This window comes from Oryzias latipes, chromosome 9, assembly GCF_053564925.1.
Source record: "Oryzias latipes strain Hd-rR chromosome 9, Olatipes_Hd-rR_3.1".
NCBI classification, from domain to species: domain Eukaryota; kingdom Metazoa; phylum Chordata; class Actinopteri; order Beloniformes; family Adrianichthyidae; genus Oryzias; species Oryzias latipes.
In genome coordinates, this window is record NC_136245.1 from 30273719 (window position 1) to 30293647 (window position 19929).

The 19929-nt window shown below is 38.3% G+C and overlaps 1 protein-coding gene across 1 annotated transcript in view; it reads left to right on the forward strand.

Annotated features, from left to right (window-relative positions):
• The window catches only part of tmem8b (transmembrane protein 8B), a 58655-nt gene extending 40938 nt beyond the window's left edge, over positions 1 to 17717 (forward strand). The window contains exons 11-13 of the mRNA XM_023958927.2: positions 900 to 1046; positions 9691 to 9807; positions 16684 to 17717. Coding sequence (XP_023814695.1) covers positions 900 to 1046; positions 9691 to 9807; positions 16684 to 17019 — 600 coding nt within the window. The 3' untranslated portion in view covers positions 17020 to 17717. The remainder of the gene's footprint in view (positions 1 to 899; positions 1047 to 9690; positions 9808 to 16683) is intronic.
• Positions 17718 to 19929: the final 2212 nt, after the last annotated feature.

Sequence of the window (19929 nt, forward strand, 5' to 3'; positions counted from 1 at the left end):
ATTGTCCTTGTTTTGCAAGTATCCTAGAGCTCTAATGTGAGCTGCTGATAAACACACACAAGGAGATGTGCTAAACATCTGGTTAAATAAATTCAAAATTATTTACTGCTTGTTGTTTGCATACATTAAATACCTCATAAATTAAGATTAGAATGAGTTAACTGTACAATCCTGTTGTCTAATCTTAATTAGTAAATTTAAGGATCTCTTTCATTCATCTTCTTAACCGTTTATTCCCTTTCGGGGTCACGGGGTTGCCGGAGCCTATCCCGGCCACTTGGGCGTAGGCAAGGGATACCCTGGACTGGTCGCCAGTCTGTCGCAGGGTGGAATATCCTCAATCACACATCCATTCACTCTCACACTCACACCTATGGACAATTTAGAGTTGCCAATAAACCTATGTAGCGTGTTTTTGGACGGTGGGAGGAAGCCTGAGACCCCGGAGAAAACCCATGCATGCACGGGGAGAACATGCAAACTCCACACAGAAAGGTCCCCCATTGATGTTGTGTTTTTCATGTCCCCCAGCCGGGACTTGAACCGGGGGCCTTCTTGCTGTGAGGCAAGAGCGCTAACCACTGCGCCACCGTGCAGCCAATTTAAGGATCTCAAAATTTGAAATTAGAACTTTTGCTTGAATTTGCTAGCATCATTTAGATTGTTGTGGGGATGTCATTTAACATTAAATTTACATGCATAGACGCACAAACGAACAAATCTCCCATTTTTCTTAACGAGGCATAAATGGGTATGCCCCGTGGATAATTTGCTAGGCAGTTAGGCAGAAACCAGTGTATCCAGAATAGTATTTGATTGATTCATGGGGACAATGTTGTTTAAAACTGAGTTTTTGTCATATCTACTACTATTGTTGCTCTCTTTTGGAAATCCCCCAGTTCTACCACGCCTGTGACCAGCCGGGAATTGTGGTATTTTGCATCATGGAGTACGATGTCCTGCAGTTCTGTGACTTCCTCGGGTCGCTTATGTCTGTGTGGGTCACTGTCATCGCCATGGCGCGGCTCCAGTCCATCATCAAACAGGTGCGTTGATCTTTGTTAGTAACCTGTCATGAATAGTTTTTTTTGTAAAATTATGTATTTTCTGACTTTTCTAATTTGTCTTAAGGTTTTCTGTGGAAATGTAAGAAATGCAATTTGGAGCTTAAACCTTGTGCTATCTTAGATGACCCCACCCTTCCATTGACGTGTTCTCCCTACCATGACAAAGGCGGATAAAGGTGGAAAGATTTCATGTAATCCATGAACACCAGTGAAGATCACAAATCATTGAAGAAAAAAGGTTCAGAGCACTGTCTAGTGGGTCTAGATGACCCAACTCCCAATGTTAAAGTGCCTAGGATAGCACAAGGGTTACAACTACAAAATTGTTTGTTGTTGACAAATTAAAAAATGAACTCACTTGAATGATCTAAAATACAATGGCTTAATAAGAAATTTAAATGGGAAAACATTACTTTTTCAACTGTCCTCCTCTTCTCACAAGTTTGAAATTCTGTAATTGTTGGAGTTTGTTCTTTAAAAAAACAGATTTTATTCATAAGTATGCCAGTATAAACAAACGAAGAATAAAATAAATAGTAATAGGTAGGAGTATTATCTATAAAAATAAAGAAAATGATATCAATTGTAGTCTTTCCTTAACATTTGGATACTTGTTTCTGCATTTTTGTAATTTATACCTCACATAATGTTCCTTTCTTTAGCTCCTTTGGTTTTCCACCCTCTTAGGACCTTGTGTTAAATCTCAGAATAGAGAGATTTATGTTTTCCAGCTTTATAGATTTTATAGATAATTTGTGTTTGAATCATTAACAGTAAAATAAAACACCTTTGTGGTGGAATGAGTTGAGCGAGGCTCAAAAATAGTCTGTGGTTGTTGGCATATTGAGGAGCATAAACACTAACAGGTGCATGCTCTCCCTGGGTCGCCCTCTGGCTGTGTTCGTATACGGAGCGGTCTGAAGAAAAGTGTGTGTAAATCTGTGTAAGTGTGAATGCGTGACCCTGTCCATAAATGAGATGTGGGGGAGGGAGGGCGGACACGAGCATCTGCTGTCCTCCAGGGTTTTCATTTTTGCTTAGTGCTGCAGTATGTGGTCACTAATCAAATCGCACATGTCAGGACTGGCAAGGGGAAGTGTTTGTGTGTGTGGCTATGATAATGTCTGCAGCCATTGGTGCAGTAGAGGGTAAAGACCCCCCCGCTCCATATAGTGTGTGCGGTTTGCACACACATGTGACTTTTAAACCCACAAAGCCCCCAAATCCCACAGAAATGTCTGCAAAAGGACATTTATGACGAGGTCTGTATGTAAAAAAACTTCCCCTCGTCTGTCTCAACTTGATAAAGGTCATTGTGTACATTTTAACTATAAATATAAGCAACAAAGCTAGATAAATGTGTTTTATGGTTAATTTGCTGAAAGCTCTTACTACTTATTGCTTATAGCCTAAATAATAAGTTAGCACTGTGTTTTAATACCCTAAATCTGCTAAATGATATTGAAAATGCTAACATAAAGCTTGAACCATCAAAGGTCTTTAAAAATAAAAGCTTAAGAAAAAGGGAATTTTAACATTTGCAGAAGGTCAATTTAAAAGCATTGTTGAAATAAATTAATGGTATTCCATAATAATCAGTTAAAAAGTAGACAAATCTAAAAATGTGAAGCTAAAAATCTGTGAATGGTTAAAGAGGGATGAATTACGCTAATCAGGCATGTATCACAAAAGACCAAAATGATGTGCGTGGAAAATACGTAAAATGTATGTAGTGGCTGCGTGACCCAGCCTTAAGGGTGAATGCTAAATTAGTTAAAACATGCACACTAAAATTCCAGTTTAGATAAAGCCATTAAATAAATGAACTCCTAACTGAACAAATTGTAAGCTACACGTAACATTTGGCTAAAACTGTGAATCATATTGAAAAAATGTAAGCTGTTCAAAATAGTTGTTTGAAAATAGTCAATTATACATTGCATTAAAGTGTATTGCATTAAAAAACAACAGGTGACCTTAGTTTTAATTTTTTCGTAATTCCTGTGTAAATAGGATCCGCCTGATCTGAGCTTAAGGTTTGCTTTGACATTGCTGCTTGTGAAGCTGCAGAGCCAGGCAGGGACCGTCAATAAAGTACACAAAAACGCCCCAGACAAACCTTATGAATTTCTAAGCAACTCATCCTAAATAATCTCAAAAACATCACAAGAACTCATTATTGATGAAACAAACTCCACATAAACTCCTAAAATCATTACTCTGAGTTATTACTATTTGAAACATATTTTTTCTATCATTACTATTTGAGTAATGCATGTTGTAGACTCGTCCTTATCTTATCACTTTTGACTAAAACGGTCATAGTCCTTAGAAAATTATAACGAAAACAGAAAAATATTTGAGCACATAAGGGGGTGGAAAATATTGCGAAAAATTAGGAAAAAAAATCTCTAAAACAAAAAAAATTACTTAAAGAAATCATTACAAATCTCGATGAGCACATAGAACAGACATGGATCATGTCTACGACATGGACACATTGTGCCTTATAAACTTGTAACTGCAGGTCATCTTATATTTGTAACTTTAAATAAGAAAATCTAGAATGAAAATCATGGAAAAGCTGTAAAACAAAAGAAAAACACCACCATTTTATTGATTTATTTATTTGAATTAAAATGAAGATCATCCTTTTTTTTTAATTAAAGGCAATACACTTCCAATAAAAAAATCAATTAAAAAAATTTAAGACCTCCAACTTAAAGACAAAAAAACTCTAATTTATTTAATCAATATGTAAAAAAAATAAATTAGTTAAAACTGAATAGGAACATCAATCCTCAATTGCTTACAAATTCTTTAGTCTAATATAAAAGCTAATCTCTGAGTAATTTCGGTTAAAAAAATAAATAAATAAATTGGAATTAATCAAATATATTGTGAAACACCGTTAAAAATACTAAATGTTACATGAGTGAAAATAAGGTCTTTTTAAAGTTTATTTAACCCTATCCTATGCTATCCTAGGCACTTTAACGTTGGGAGTTAGGTCATCTAGACCCACTAGACCAGGGGTCGGGAACTTTTTTGGCCAAGAGAGCCATAAATGCCACATATTTTGAAATGTAATTTCGAAAGAGCCATACAATAATGTAGTGTCCCTTCCCCACACTGAGGCACGGAGACTTAACCTCTTTTAAAGTTCTTTATTCCGATTACTGCAGACCGCAACAAACGCCGTTCAATTAATTCAGCAACTCCTGAATCTCTCCCGCCGAGACGAGAGCGCTTCTCCCAACTTTATATTCACCTGCTCCCGCGTCAGCCCTCCCATTTCCCTTATTCGGCCCATAGCTGAACCCCATTGGTCCAAACTACCTAACAACAGGCTGAGCGACAGAACTGAGAGCCAATCAGATCTCTGCTTGACGCGTTCAATGAACTCCAGAACTTTTAACGCGGCCCAACAGCCATCCAACTCAGTCCGCGACAATTTGTTTAAAACTAAATATACAAATGAATGTGTGCATTTGATTTAATTTCAACATTTTTAAAGTACAATAAGTCTGTGGATTCTTTTTAATAACATTGTTATTCTGTTGCTAATAAATGATGAGTATTTCTCGTGGTAGTTTTGCTGATGGTCAGGGGCCTCATTTATAAACGTTGCGTACGCACAAAAGAAGGCGTACGCCACTCTCTACGCAATAGTTGAGATTTATAAAAAGCAAACTTGACGGGAAAATGTGCGGTCCTCCACGCAAGCTCTGACCCAGGCGTACGCACAAAAACGGGTGAAATGAGAAACGGCGACACCGTCGGCAGATCGAAGAAACACGTGAAAGTGACAGTGTGTGCCAAATCGTGCCGGCATGTGCTGTGCTACACAATGTGGCACAGCTTAAAAACGTGCCTCTACCCCCTGGCGCTGATTGCTGTGTTGGCCCCGACCCTGAACCCCATCCCCACGCATTTGAGCCATTTGCTGCTGCTGTGCGCCAGCGTTTGGAAGTGATGCGTCGCTTGTAAAGAAAAAGAGGTGTGGAAAATATTATTTATTTAAGAATTCCCTCATCGTGCAGTTTATTTCAGTCAGGGCGATCTTGATTTCGCCCAACTCCTTGGCCACCTCTCTGAGTGAACTAAGGACTTCCCTCTGCATTTCAAGGACTGCATCGGTGAGGACACGCCCACTGCTGGAGGGTTGAGAGCCGCGTGCCGTGGAGACGCTGGGGCCAGACGGCTGCTCAGCTGCAGCATCGTAACCACTGGCCCCGCTGGAACACCCAGCAACTAAAATAAAATTGTTCTATATTAATAATCTGTAATTGTGTAGCCTGCATACATGTGACTTGACTGCATTCATTTGAATTATTTCTCTTACCTGTGTCACCCTGACCCTGGCGCGTCGGCGTCCCCTCCGTCTCAGTCAGGTGACTGAGGCGGAGGAGGACGCCGATAAGGGGGACTTAATAGGGATTCCCCAATAATAGCGGCCAGTTTCTCATCAAGAGGGGTCAGCTCCGGTCCCCCCCCCGTGGCGGACACACTCTGCCGATGCAGCGCTAGACGTTTTTTTGCCTCGACTTTGATGTCCGATCATTTCTTTCATTTCTTTTTTATTTCGGCCACGGTCCGAGGTTGTGAGGCTACAGCATTTACGGCGTCTGCCACCGTTTGCCGCTCACGTGCCTTTTCGGCATTAGTAATGCCCACACTGTGCCCCAAACAACACTTTTCTCCTCTTTTCCACCTCGCCAACGATAACTTCTACTTCACATTGAGTGAAGTTACGTTTTTTTGATTTCCCCTCTGTGTTTGCCATGATTTAGCAAGCCATGAATATTAATTTGTGGGCGTTTCACGGACTATTTATGGGCAACTATGGGCGTGTCATGTAGCCGCAAAAGCTGCGCTGCATTTAGAATCGGTTGTGATTTATAAAGGGAAAGATGCGTAGGATGTGCGTGCGCACGGTTTTATAAATCCGAATATTTCTGTGCGTACGCACGTCCTATGTTTCATCCGTACGCCACTTCTGACGCAAATCCTACGCAAAGTTTTATAAATGAGGCCCCTGGTCTGGTTGATACGTGGTGAGTTTCTGCTTCGTGCAGGCGTTGAGACTTTAAACGTGATCGTAGGTCTGAATGTTCTGTAGATGTGAGAAAGACTGATCACATGCAGACGGGGAGCCAAACATATACTCACACGCCGCAGTGGGTGACAGGCAGTGGGTTTTACGTTTTTATAATCCCTGCGCGATTCACCTGCTGTCCCCACAACCCCTCACCCCCACCCTCTGCTTTCTCCCTCACACATCCCGTCCCCGCATCTGCGCGCTCTGTCTCAGAGACGGGAGCGCGCAGTTTTAGGCACGTCAATTCAAAGGTTTCCAGCTGGTACAAACTCTGTGAAATAATAGATAATAGTAACTGATAGCGCTGGCGTAGATTTCTCTCTCTAAGCACTGCTACTACTGCGCGCCTCTGGCATCGCATCCCGCCCGAGAAGGACTGGTCTAATGAAAAAAAAAACTATAATTAAAGATTTGTCTGCGAGCCACATGTGACCATCAAAAGAGCCATATATGGCTCGCGAGCCATAGGTTCCCGACCCCTGCACTAGACAGTGCGCTGAACCTTTTTTCTTCAATGATTTGTGATCCTCACTGGTGTCCATGGATTACATGAAATCCTTCCACCTTTATCCACCTTTGTCATGGTAGAGGAGAACATGTCAATGTAAGGGTGGGGTCATCTAAAATAGCACAAGGGTTAAATGATTTAAGTGTCAAATTTAAATAGGTTAAATCATTTATAACCTAACATTATATGACCAATGCCTGAGATTGCTAACGGTTTGTTAAGCAAAATGCAGGTAAATTATCGTTTTTAGGAAATCCTTAAAATACTTTGTTAGTCTTTGTATTTCACCTGCTACAGAATAAGCGCTAAACATCTCCTTAATAGTCAGACTGACTGTGAAATATAAACAGTGTGTAATATTTGTACCGTGGGATGCCGTGTCTTTTACTTTATGACTTTTGCTGCAAAATTAGCCTCAGTTTGGAGGCAAAAAGCTTTCTGCTGCAATAATAATTTTGTAATTTTGTTTCATTCTTTCCAACGTCTGCCTAACAAAGAGCTTAATAAATAAAAGGGTGCAGTGGCATAAACCTTTATTAACCACCTTTATGTTGCATGAAACTCAAGGTTATTAGCACTCTTACCAGCAGCCAATAACGGAAGTAGATCTTAACAGCATAAAGACCAATAAAATCAGCGCAACGACCTATAAAAGTTTGTGGTACTAAAGGAACACATAGGGCTTCAGCATGATTAAATTCTTAATAAGCTCTATGGTCCATTTAATGAATGACTTTGAGATTAGCTTGAAAGGTTGGATGTTCATATTAATTAAATCTTCTGTGGCTTCAGATGTGTTTGTCCCTTTGAGACAGCAGGCGCGATACGATGCATTTCACACATCCACAAGACTGCTCCGCCCTGTGCCACACTGTGAGCATGTAAATATGTGTGTCTGATAAAAATAGAGTTGCACCAGGATTTTTATAACCTTGTCTGTCACTGTGCAGAAGGCAGGCGTGTTTGGGTGCCTCTGTGTGATCCGGCAGCGCAGTATGACCGATGACTGTGCCTGCACACAGTCCTCGGGCCGCTTCACGCTGCTCCTTTTCTCCCTACTCTCTGCCAATTAGTCCTATTCTTCCACAGACAGGTTATTTCTCCCTGCTCAGAAATTCCCAGCTCTTTCTCACTTTGCTCATCCGACAGCAGACTGCAGACCTCAGACATCCTAAAGTCCTGCCAAAGCATATACAGATTATTAATTCTGTTTTTGTTTCCAACTTTTCATATTCTCTGGCTTTGTCTCACTGAGTATGAATAAAATAGCACAATGTTAACTAAACGCTACAATTACCTAAATTGTGGCTTAATAAAGCCTCAGGAAAATCGTGTTTTTAACAAGTTCTTGTAGCGTTTTATCTCATGGTGGAGGAAATCTATACAAAAAAATAATATAAAAACATTTCTGGAAATGTCTTTATTTAGATCATTATAAATAACGAGCAGATGAAAAAATGCCGTTGGAAAAAAATATTTCTTGTTACGTGGCGGGCCACAAGCTCCATGCTCCGCTCCATTTTGATGGATCCACTTGGAGGCAAATAGATCCCTGGATGTCTTTGTTTTCCTTATTTGAGCTGGCATCTGGCGCAAAACTTTACTGGTGGATAGCTTCAATATTCCTTGACATTATTGTACTTGTCATGGTAAGTTGGGGTTTCGAGGGGCTGTGAGCTAGCGGAAGGGCGTATGAACAAAGAGATGATGGGAAATAAGGGTGGCCTAACCCTGCGCCAACGATCCCGCCCACAACTTAGAGGTACATTTTAATGAACTACAGAAATTATATCATAGAAGAGCACTTTTTTGGTTTTGGCTAAAAATGACGTAATCATAACAAAATGACCACTGGGAACGCTTTTGCAATATTGCACCTATTGATCTATTTTCAAAGTATTTTCAAAGTATTCCATGTGGTCTATTAATTACTATTATTCTGGGGGGGGGGGGGGGGGGGGGTTCGCCAAAAAAAAGGTGTCATTTTCTAGGAGTTGTGACTTTTGTCAGGGGGCATCCCGCCCCCAATGGAGAGCTCAGAGCAGGCAGTTTGTGGCCCGCTCTGCAGTTTTGTGTCACAACAAAGCTTTTTTTTGCCCTACATTTTTTTTTGTCTGCAACTGATTCAAAAACAATTTTTAAAAGAAATACTCAGAAATGTAATTTTGAGCTAAATTTTCATAATTTATGTGCTCCGCCATCCGAAAAATGCCACAGGAATATGTTAAAAATCACAACTTTCCTTGGAAAGTACATAACATTAGGTATGGTACAACCTTAAACTGCAAATTATGTGAAAATACCTATGTTGTCTGGTTGAAGCACACCAGCCATCTCTTTCCTAATTTTAAGGGGTTCCCTATCACAAATCTGTTAAGACAACAAAAATTTTCAAAGCACCAAATTACCAAAGCCTTTTTTTGTTTATTTTTAACCAAGGACTGCACACCTGTTCATCATTAATTCATCAAGGGTTGATCATTAGCTGCACCTGCCTGCAACTTACCCTCCTAAATCCTCTGGGCTGCTGCACCTCTGCTCTGGCTCAGTAATTCATAAATAAATGTAGCTGGGATTTCCCAATAGAATACATAAAGCCTTTGCTATTATTTATCTGAGCTTGTATTTACCTAATTTTACTTGACTTCAATTGATTTTTTAATAATTAAAAGGGTTTTGAAGAGGAATTTTTTATAAGTGTGCGTAATTTGAAAAGTGTGTGTTTAGCTTGTAGTTTTTGCTCTGAGAGATGGAAAAAAAAAACTTCAAATACTCTGATATTAAAATACATTAAGATAAAGAGAGTTTACTTCTATTCCACTGTGAGTTTATAATCTAATTAAAAAAGGAAACGTATATTCTTCCAGACTGCTTTTAATTTGATAGAAAATCTGTCTGCAAATACTTTTTCTCACTATTACTGCATGATCGCTCAATCATCTTCCTCCTCTGGTGATTTAGTGACTGTCGGAGTTAATGACAGGTGTGCATTGACCCATGTGGCTCTTGTGCAGGTGCTGTATCTGCTGGGAGCCATGTCGCTGTCGATGGCTCTGCAGCTGGACCGCCACGGTCTCTGGAACCTGCTGGGACCCAGTCTGTTTGCTCTGGGCATCATGGCTGTGGCATGGGTACGTGTAATTCCCCTTTTTCCTCAGCTGCGGAGAAACATTTTTTTATAAATTGAAAATGTTTTATTTGTCACGATACTTCTGGGAAAGATAGATTGGAAGTATTGATGGCCGCTGAAGACAAAAGTACAACGAACGTGGTTGACTGTTGAAGCTTGTTTTGTTGCTCTTTCTGCCAGTAACACATTTCTAATCTGCGTTAAACTAACAGAACACCAGATTTCCCTTTAAAACTGTGACTTTCTGCCTGAAGATGCTATTTGACGTGAGCGTACGGTGAGTGGGGATTTGAAAGTTTTCCAGCTCATAGGTATTAGTCATGGGTTGTAGTTCCATTATAACTGCTTGTACTTTCACTGACTCGTCTATCCATAATGTGTTCCCTCAACTGAGAAGATAAAAATAATAAGTCTTTCAGGCAAAGTTTAAGGCCTTGGTGAAACATTTGAACGAAGGAATTTCTTTTTTATTTTATCTTATTTTTTGCTTTTGACAGTTTTGCCTCTGTTATTTGGAACATCCTGAAGTTTTAATGCAAAAGACAATATATTTACAGCTTAAAGACCCAGTCCAATGATCTTTTGACCTATTGTAAAAACGTATTCAGTGGTCTTTTAATTATAATTATGCAGCACCATAGGCACAGAGTAAGCCTGCCCTCATTTCCCATCCTCACTTTGTTTACACGCTCTCCTGCTAGCTTACAGCGCCTCACATTGATTCCAGCTCAGACAAGAAAAATGAAGAGATACACGGATCTATTTGTCTGCAAGTAGACGCATCAGAATGGAGCAGAGCAGGGAGCCCTGCATATTATGCACTTGGCGATTATGCTCTTTTTCAAATAAGCATTTTGTCATCCGCTCCTGAAACACAAGAAGTGAGGAAAAGAAATACTCAAAAATGCAATTTTGAGCTTAATAAAATTAAAAAAAAGTCCTATCATCAGAAAAATGCCACGAGAACATATTAAACAACAATTTTTATTGTTTTTAAACGTAATCAATATTGGTGCAAAATGATTATGCAATATGAAACAAAACAACCTATGCTCAAAAATATAAATGGAATTATAATTATGCAGATTTGTGTTCATTTTGACATTTCCTGAATGGAAATATTTTTACTATTGATTTCTAATACTGCAATAACAACTTGAACCACAAACAAGCATTTTGCGAGACTGTGGCAGCTTTTGAAGGTAAACCTGGGCTCATGCTTTGATTACACCACATTTAAATATTTATGAGCGGTTCAACAGAGTACAGCTGCTTTCTAACAGTTCTCCAGCGCTGCGCCTCTCAGTTTGAGTGCCACGCGCTTTCGACAAGAAGCCTTTTATTTCAGCTTGTCATGTTCCTGCGCAGCTTGGCATTCTGAATGTTCCAGACACAATGGAATTAGCTCACTGAAGCGAAGGGCGCAGCGCGTCTGCTGCTGTGGAGGGGCATCATCACCCACCAAAAAAATAAAAAGGAGTTTGGATCTGTCTAGGCCAAAAAACCCTAAATAACCCAAACTAAACGAGTGAGTGTGGAAAAACCATCTTGATCAGGTATGATTTGCTTTGAAAAGAAGCAGCTCAAATGTTTCATTAAGTTTTATTAAAATTATCAGATCTAAAGTAGATCTTATAGGAAAGTAATTACATCCACTATTCTGGAAGAAAATGTCACATTATATTTCCCATTTTGTGATAGATCCCCTGACAAATTTGGGATTTTTCTTTACTAAAATATTGTAGGAAAAATCCATTTCTATTTGAGTGAAAAGCTGAATATGGATTTTGTTTGTGCTGTGCTCTCAGAGCCCCATTAGGGACAGATCGAGCATATTCTCCTTGATGGCAGACATCAAATTTAGTCGTGGCCAAAGCTGATATGAGAATAAAAGACAAAGTAGATAGAGTAGCCTCACCAGTAAACGGCTCATAAGTTATTTAGTATCACTTTAAACTTGTCCAACAGACTTGTTTAACCCCTTGTGCTATCCCAGGCACTTTAACATTAGGAGTTGGGTCATCTAGACCCACTAGACAGTGCTCTGAACCTTTTTTCTTCAATGATTTGTGATCTTAACTGGTGTCCATGGACTACATGAAATCTTTCCACCTTCATCCACCTTTGTCATGGTAGGGAGAACACTTCAATGGAAGGGTGGGGTCATCTAAGATAGTACAAGGGTTACAGGTAAAGGTAGATGTTTAAAGATTTGAGAGAATAGGCAAGAGAAAAGACCCTTTTGTCTTTTAGTAATATACATATTTATTTCTATTAACTTCAAACATGTGTTCCTGCAAAGTGGGAAAATTCTTATGATTGGGTTTTTTTAATTTTATTTTAACAATTGATGATAAAAGAAAAAATAGTTTTTACATGAAAATAACATAGAATACACGGTTTAAATAATGTCTAAATAAATATTTGAAGGTTCTATATTCTAAGTGTATATGTATATATATATATATATATATATACTATATATATAATGTATGTATGTGTGTATTCATTAATTAATAAACAATCCCAAAGCGGTATTTTTATCCATTCACGTGTTTCCCCACTCTCTGAGCACCAACCCCCTCTCTATCCATGAAAACAATCAGGGCTTCACGTTGTGATGTCACAAAGTGAGGAACAGCCCCTTCAAGGAAGAGTCTGCACTGCCATCGGGCTAACGCACACACCCACAGTAGCGGTTTTAGAAAAAGTATGATAAAGAAAGAAAAGTATGGTGTGGGCCCTGTAAAAGAAACGTGTTGAAACTGAGTCAAAAATTGGTACAACATTTACACACTTTAATTAAATAACAAAGGAATGAAGTGTGTTTCCATTACATACAGAAATATAATTAAAAAAAACATTAGCGTATGTCTAAGTACATACTTGTTTGTAAATTTTTACATCACTTTTTTTTTTTTAGAAACCACAGCCATAAAACAAAAAATATGTCACATAAATGACCTACACACTTGTTTTAATCATACTATACTTCAAAAATGTTAGAAAATTTATAGCTATAACTTATTTTTGTGTAAGATAATGTAAATACTTTAACTCCATATCCAGACTGTTCCACAGTTTTACATCCCTCATCAAAGAAAAAATAGATCAAATAAAAAAAAAAAAAACATTTTTTTCTTGGTGGTTCATATGCTGCTAATCTTAAAATAAAAGGTTCTTCTTAAATTATGACCTTTTTATTTCTAAATCCTATACAAGTGGGTCTATTTTTTCAGTTTTTACGTATGTACACATACACATTCTATCAAAACATTTTTGTGAATTAAAATAATTAAGTATTGTGTTCATAATAGAATATCACAATGATTTGTATTCATTTATTTGTATTCAAACTACAGGACATATTTAACAAAAGTTTTTATTGTTGGAAACTCCTAAATGAAATGTGTCCTCTGTCAGAAAAGTGCATTTTGAAAATGCATACCTGCTCACTTAAAGCCCTTAAGATGGGGATTTTTATCATAACTAATTTTGTCATTTTTAAGACTCTTTTATCTGTGTTGATTATACTTTTTATTCATTTTTCTTTTGTATTTCTGTCTCCTTCAGCTGTTTTTATGTTTGCCTGGTTGCATTGAACCCAGCTGCTGCTTGTTGTCTTGATGAACCCTCAGTCTCATTAAAAAGCTCTGTGGTTCAGACTCAGATCTTTGTCTTGTCTTGGTGCTCCTCATGATTTGTTTAGTGTTGCACATACAGAGTCTTGATTTTTCTCAATCTCTGTCTATTGGATAATTTGACATTTCTGTAAACCTGCCTCCTGTCTCCTTGATTGCGTTCTTAAAACATTTCATTTAATGCTGCAGGTTTTTTAATGCCTTTAGTTCAGTCATCCACGTCTCAAATCAAATTCTGCAGCCAGATTGCTCCCCATCATGCTGGCGTAACAGTATAAACATTTGGCACATGTTCTATATTGATACTAATTGAACGTCTTTACATCATGGATTGAATTTTAAGTGATTTAGAAATACCAAACTGCAAAACGTATTGGGGCCAAAAATATGTAAGTGTAAATATTAGCGTAAATGTTGCACAAACATGTAATCTTATTTAAAATTGTTCGCCGAAAGATCTTTATTTGTTCCATTCTAAATCCATTCAGAAAATGAGACCATATTGTTTTCTTAGCTGAAAATGTGAACTTCTTCATTTCTGGAACGGAGAAAGTCGTTCTGAAAATAGACTTTCTTGTTTGTCTTGACACTTCAATTATGAATGCTCTCGTAATTCATCCGTGTTCTGGAAAATTGTAGGTTTTATGATGACACATAATTTAGAGAATGGAAAAAACAAACAGCTGCCCATCAATCGCTGACTGTGTCACAATAAATCTGTCCAGGTGGTCGTGTGTCATTTCAGGTCAGCTGTGAGATTCTTAAAGCACCATGAAACTTGAGCGCAAGATCGTCTTTCTATACAGAAATGGGGAAAAACACAATAAAAAAACATACTGCTTGAAAGGCTGCTTATGTTTGTCATGATTTCTGGATCAACTGCTGGAAAACTTTTTTTTAACTTTATTTTATTAAAAAAAAAAAGCCCATCTAAGGACAAATGCTGCAAATTCGCTTCTGCTAAAAGGATTGCAATTTGAGCATGGGACTGCTGTATTATTTCTGTTTTTATATCAGTCCTTATTCAATACACAACATCAATTTAATTGAATCTACCAGTATCTGCCAGGTTTAGGGAAACCAATTTTTCCCCCTCATTATTGTGGTTTATTTAACCAATTTGAACACAGTAGTTGCAGTTGGCTTTGGTGGTTCTCACATTGAACCGTGTGCAAAGTTCCTGCCACATGGTGTACAGCCCCCTTGATGATTTTCAAATATCTTCTCTAAACATCAAAAAGCATAATGTAAAGTGACCTGGTAAACAGATTGCATCTAAATATTTTAATTTCTTGTACCCATGTATGAAGGGACAGTGGAGAAAATAAATCAGTCCTCAGCAGATTGAGTAAAGACGGCCTGCTTTGATCATATGATATTGGTGAGAATAAAAGAGACAAACATTGTAACATCGACTCAATCAAACAAGAAAGACAAAAATTTGGTGCCTGACTGGCATAAACCGCATATTCATGGAGACTAAAGAGAGCAGAGTGGAATTTTTCTGCAAAAATGTCACCTTTTTTTGTTAACTTTATCAAAAAGAGATGTCAAGCCATGAGGGCAGATCGTTGGCATTCTTGGACACAAAAAGAGTCTACCGTCAAGACAAGATAAAATGTCCTTTTTTATTTTGGGTTCATCTTCTGGATTGTCCAGCCTTGTTTGTATTTAAAGCAAAGGCTTATTTTGTCTATTCCTTATATTTGAGACGCATTAGCTGCTTTGCAACTCTTCTGGTCTTTACTGCAGCCACAAGGGGGCAAAATTTATTTTTTTCATGTGCTGGTCTGAAGTTCGGGTGAATTCCGAGGGTGGTATCAGGAAGGGCATCAGATATAAAACTAAAGCTAAATCTATCATGCCAATTACAAACAGAACTTTGATACCCAATTGGTTGTCATTTGAGTTAGCAAGATAAGATAAGATAAGATATTCCTTTATTAGTCCCACAATGGGGAAATTTCCAACAGCCCAGCAACAGTTTTAGAGCACCATTGGTAATTGGAATATTGTTGGTTAAAGCATAGGACTTAGACCAGTGCTTTTTGAGTTTTTTTTTGTTTATTTTTTTTTTTTTTTGAGACGTGTTTATTTATAAATCCCAAGCACATTCCAACGAGACATGTGTATATACATTGAATTTCTTTAGGGTATATATATGTATGTATATATGTATGTATATGTATGTATATTAACAATATACAGTAATTCTTATCCAAGAGTATTGAATGAGAGGAGAACAAAATGGTCTTTAATAAATATTTGAAATTACGCTAATTGTTAAAACAGTTGACGAGTTATAGCGCTAAAGATCTGATAATCAGGGGTTAATCTGTTCAACAGTTTGAACAAACAAAGACCTCACTAGCAGCAGCAAATGATAAACTGCATCCACTGCTATCTGGGGGAAAAAAATGAAAGTGCAAAACAGCTGTTCTGCCTTTCACTGATAAAACACACTTTTTAAGTAGTTTGAGAAAAATAAATGAGAAATCAAAATGTTTGTCATTCTGAGCAGCAAAGCACTCATGCAGTTGCCTGAGTGGTTGCTGAGACATCTTACCCTGCAACATACTGTAGCAACTCATCACAGTATTTCCTTAAACTATGGATTTTAATTGGTCTCTGAAAGAAATTAAAACAAAGTATGTTTGGTGGGGGTGTAAGGGATACAGATATGTAGCGAACAATTGATTAGGGAGTATCGCTTGAAAACCATAAGTCCAATAAAGATTATGTTGATAAAACGTTATAAAAGTAAATGGGAAGTAAATAATCAAATCTAGTAAACTTTGTCAGTTTTTCTTCCTATTATGTGTCTCTGCTGTGTTTTTATGTACCGTGATGCAAACAAAAAGACGTCCAATCAGAAGCCAGCTCCTACCAAGTTGGGTCAATTATAATTGGCTGAAGGTGACCCACAGCGAGGGATGTGTGTTGTGTGCACTAAACATATGAGAAAACCCTTTTTTTCCACAGAATAATGTGTCCAAGACTGTCCAAATGAGGATAATTAGACCCCGTTGTATTGCCACAAAATTAGTTGAATCTTTTGTGTATCAATTTGAGGACGATGTATCAAGATTGGCATTGATTTGTGATGTGTGTTTGAGTTTGATAGCTGTTGCAAAGGCATAATCAGAGACAGCAAATTCACCTTTTAAACCACGTTCGTGGTAAATGTAGAACACTGTAGCAGAGAAAAACATTCTTGTTGTACTGTGTCCTTTCAGACTGTGCGCACCATCCGACGTAGGCGTTGCTACCCACCCACCTGGAAGCGCTGGGTGTTCTTCCTCTTCCCGGGCACAATGATCGCGACATCAGCTGTGGCGCTTTACGCCTTTGTGGAGACAGAGGAGAACTACTTCTACATCCACAGCATATGGCACATGCTGATCGCGGGGAGTGTGGGCTTCCTGCTGCCACCTCGCGCCAAGCCCGATTCTAAGGTGACCCCGCTGAAGCGCAAGCGGGGCTGCGGCTATCAGCTGTGTGTGAACGAGCACGAGGAATTGGGCCTGGTGGACCCAGCCATCATTTCCATCAACAGCATCTGTAAGAGCTGATAAACTTTTCACCCAGAGACACTTCATTGCCTTCTTTTAGTCGGTAAATTCACACATGGGAATTTAAGCCACAGAACTTGAAGAAAAAAAAAGGAAAAACCATGTAAATATTTAAATCCCAATGTGACACACGGGAATTCTTGTTTTTCTTTTTTGTTGTAATAGATCATCAGTATGTAATTATTATCCATAGCTGAAGTTCTGATGAATTGTGGGCGTACAGTGGCACACTGTTGTTTGTGAATATGTATTTAAAGTCAAAGTTGAACCACTGCTGCTATTTGACGGTGACTGTAAAACTGCTTCAAATGGTTCTTTTCTGTTTGTAAGCTGGCGACTTACTTTACTGTTTGAACAATGATGAACAAGGAACACGGTCCAGGCGATTCACCAAGGGCACGGCTTTTCCTGAAATTTTTTTGTGATCTATCTTTTGCACTGAGACACAAAAAAATGTTATTCTGTACATTTTTATAATCTAAACAGTGGGCACACCAATGTAAAACCTAGCTGTAATGTGGAATGTTAGACTGTCTTTTGCAAATGAAATGTATCACTTTTACACGAATGTGCTGATGCTTCACGGAGGGGAGGCAGGGGGACTCCAGAGACCTCAAGACCAACTCACCTCCCTGCTCTTTTATGACAGGACCTCTGTGACTCCGCATTCATGAACAATAAATGTTTTCTTTCTTGGCCTCGGTATCACTTTGCTGCTCCAGAAGCTTTTAAATGTTGCTGTTGCGATTTTTCACAAAGGCATCACATAGCAACCCCTTTGGCCCTAATGGAAGCTGCTGATCCTCACACGGTGAGACCAGAGACTGTCAACAGAATCCAGCCCAAAATAGAGAAAAAGATAAATAATTCTTGTGCCCAGCAGCAGCTGCATTAAAGCACCTTGAGAGCACGCTGTCGATGCGTAGACTTTCCCTTCTTATGGAAGAAAACGCAGAGCTGTGAGAGTTTTATGTCTCTGCTATATTTCTTTTAGGTGTGATCCATCTCTCCTTTTGTACTCTGGGTCTTTATTATGAGATGATTTCAGAGGATCAAATAATTTATCATTTTGCCAAATGCACATGTTTTAGTGCAAGGTGAGAGGTGATTGCAGCTGGACCACTGGCAGGAATTATTACAGCTCTTAAGAACAGTATAAGGTAGTTTGCCATTTTGGGACTCGCTCTCTTTGCTCAGTGACGGTCTTTGTGCCAAAACGTCTGTCCAGAATCTGTTGACTGAGAACAAGAAAAAAAATATGTTAGAATAAATGTTAATCTTATAAGTGTTGGGGTTTCTTTACTTTCAGATTTCATTGAGAGATGGATCTGGTCACAATTCAATTTCCAGTCGATTCCTCCAAGAATATTGAAGTCCCTCTCAAATCATCCTTCTAAGCTTCTTATTTGGCTTATGTGCTGCAAACAAGTCCTGGAGTTACTGTGTACGCAGTTAAAGTGTGACTCACTGGCCTTATCTCTGACTCTATTGTGTCGCTTGTAACGTTCTGTGCGCCTTATATATAACGTCATTTCAAAAATAGCCCGCTCGTTGATCGTGGGCCCTAAAGTGTGGAAAATATGGTTCTCAGAAATGCAACTTTGAGCCTCATTTTCTTTAAATGTGTCCTCCGTCATCAGAAAAATGCCATAAGAACATGTTAAAAACACAATTTTTATGGGAGTGGGTCTTTAAAGAGCTTGAATCTGCAGTCTGCTATTGTTTGAGTGTATATATGTAGGTCAGCATTGTTTAGTGCTACTGATTAAGCCGCTAACAACACATATCCAGAAAAGAATTCAAACCTTTTCTTTTGCACACCAAGCATTTATTTACAGGCTGAGGCCGGGGAGCCTCCCAAGCCCCCGCCGATGCAGATAATTATGCCGCACTTTTTCTAACCCAGATTGTGTCTGTTCAGCTTTGAAAATGTGATGGAACGAGGCCGGAGGAGAGCAAAGGAAATGTGAGATTCTCTGGTTAAATCTTTGTTCAGAAGGTCTTACAAATACAGAGTCTGTGTTGTGCTGCGTTGATGCTGTTTTTCTCCATAGCAAATGGAGGCAATACGACAAACAAAAGCTTTAGAGATTCTCTCTGTAATGCCTCTGTTGAATCATACATTGGTCTCCATGAGGGATCATAGATCAAAGTGAATAAGGTGCATGCCACTCAGCCCACATAGTCTTTTTTGTCACTTAGCTAATCAAAAAGAAACCTAAATTTGCTGTTTTTTTTTTACACATGAGCACAAAAGACGCTTGTGGTTTTATTCTGAAAGGATCTTAAAAAAGGAATAAATACTTGAAAATGTGTGTTTTTTTTCAATTACTCTAATTTGCAAGATGTATTATAAATACAGCCCATATACTTTGATGATTTTTTATGATTTTTTATGATTTTTATGATTACTTTTATGATTTCTTACCTTAAGAATACATACTCTTAAAGGGTTTGATCCTAACTAAATGCACAAATGTGCTTGATAAGACAACTTAGGTTAAGTTTTAGATATTGAAATAACTGGCACACTTAAAATCAAAGCAAACCTCCTTTTTTTTGCATTTATGAATTTTATACTAACATAAGAGGATTGATACTGTGAAAACACCGTGGCAGGAGCTCTAAGTAAAGAGTAGCTGACATTTGCTGCATTTTGGTCCTTTAGAATTGTTTTAGAAGACCAGTTCTTTAATTTTTTTAAAGAACTAGACGCTGCTCCTCCCAAAAATACTATTCTGTAACACTGACACATATGATGGTATGAAAATTTGCAAAGTGTTAGTTAAAGTTATTTATTTATTTGGTGTAAAAAAAAATTGAGTTCTTTAACATTTTGCCAAGAGATTCATGATTCTGGACACGCTTTTGAGCAATTTAGCCGTGACGCGTCATTAAAGAAATTAATAA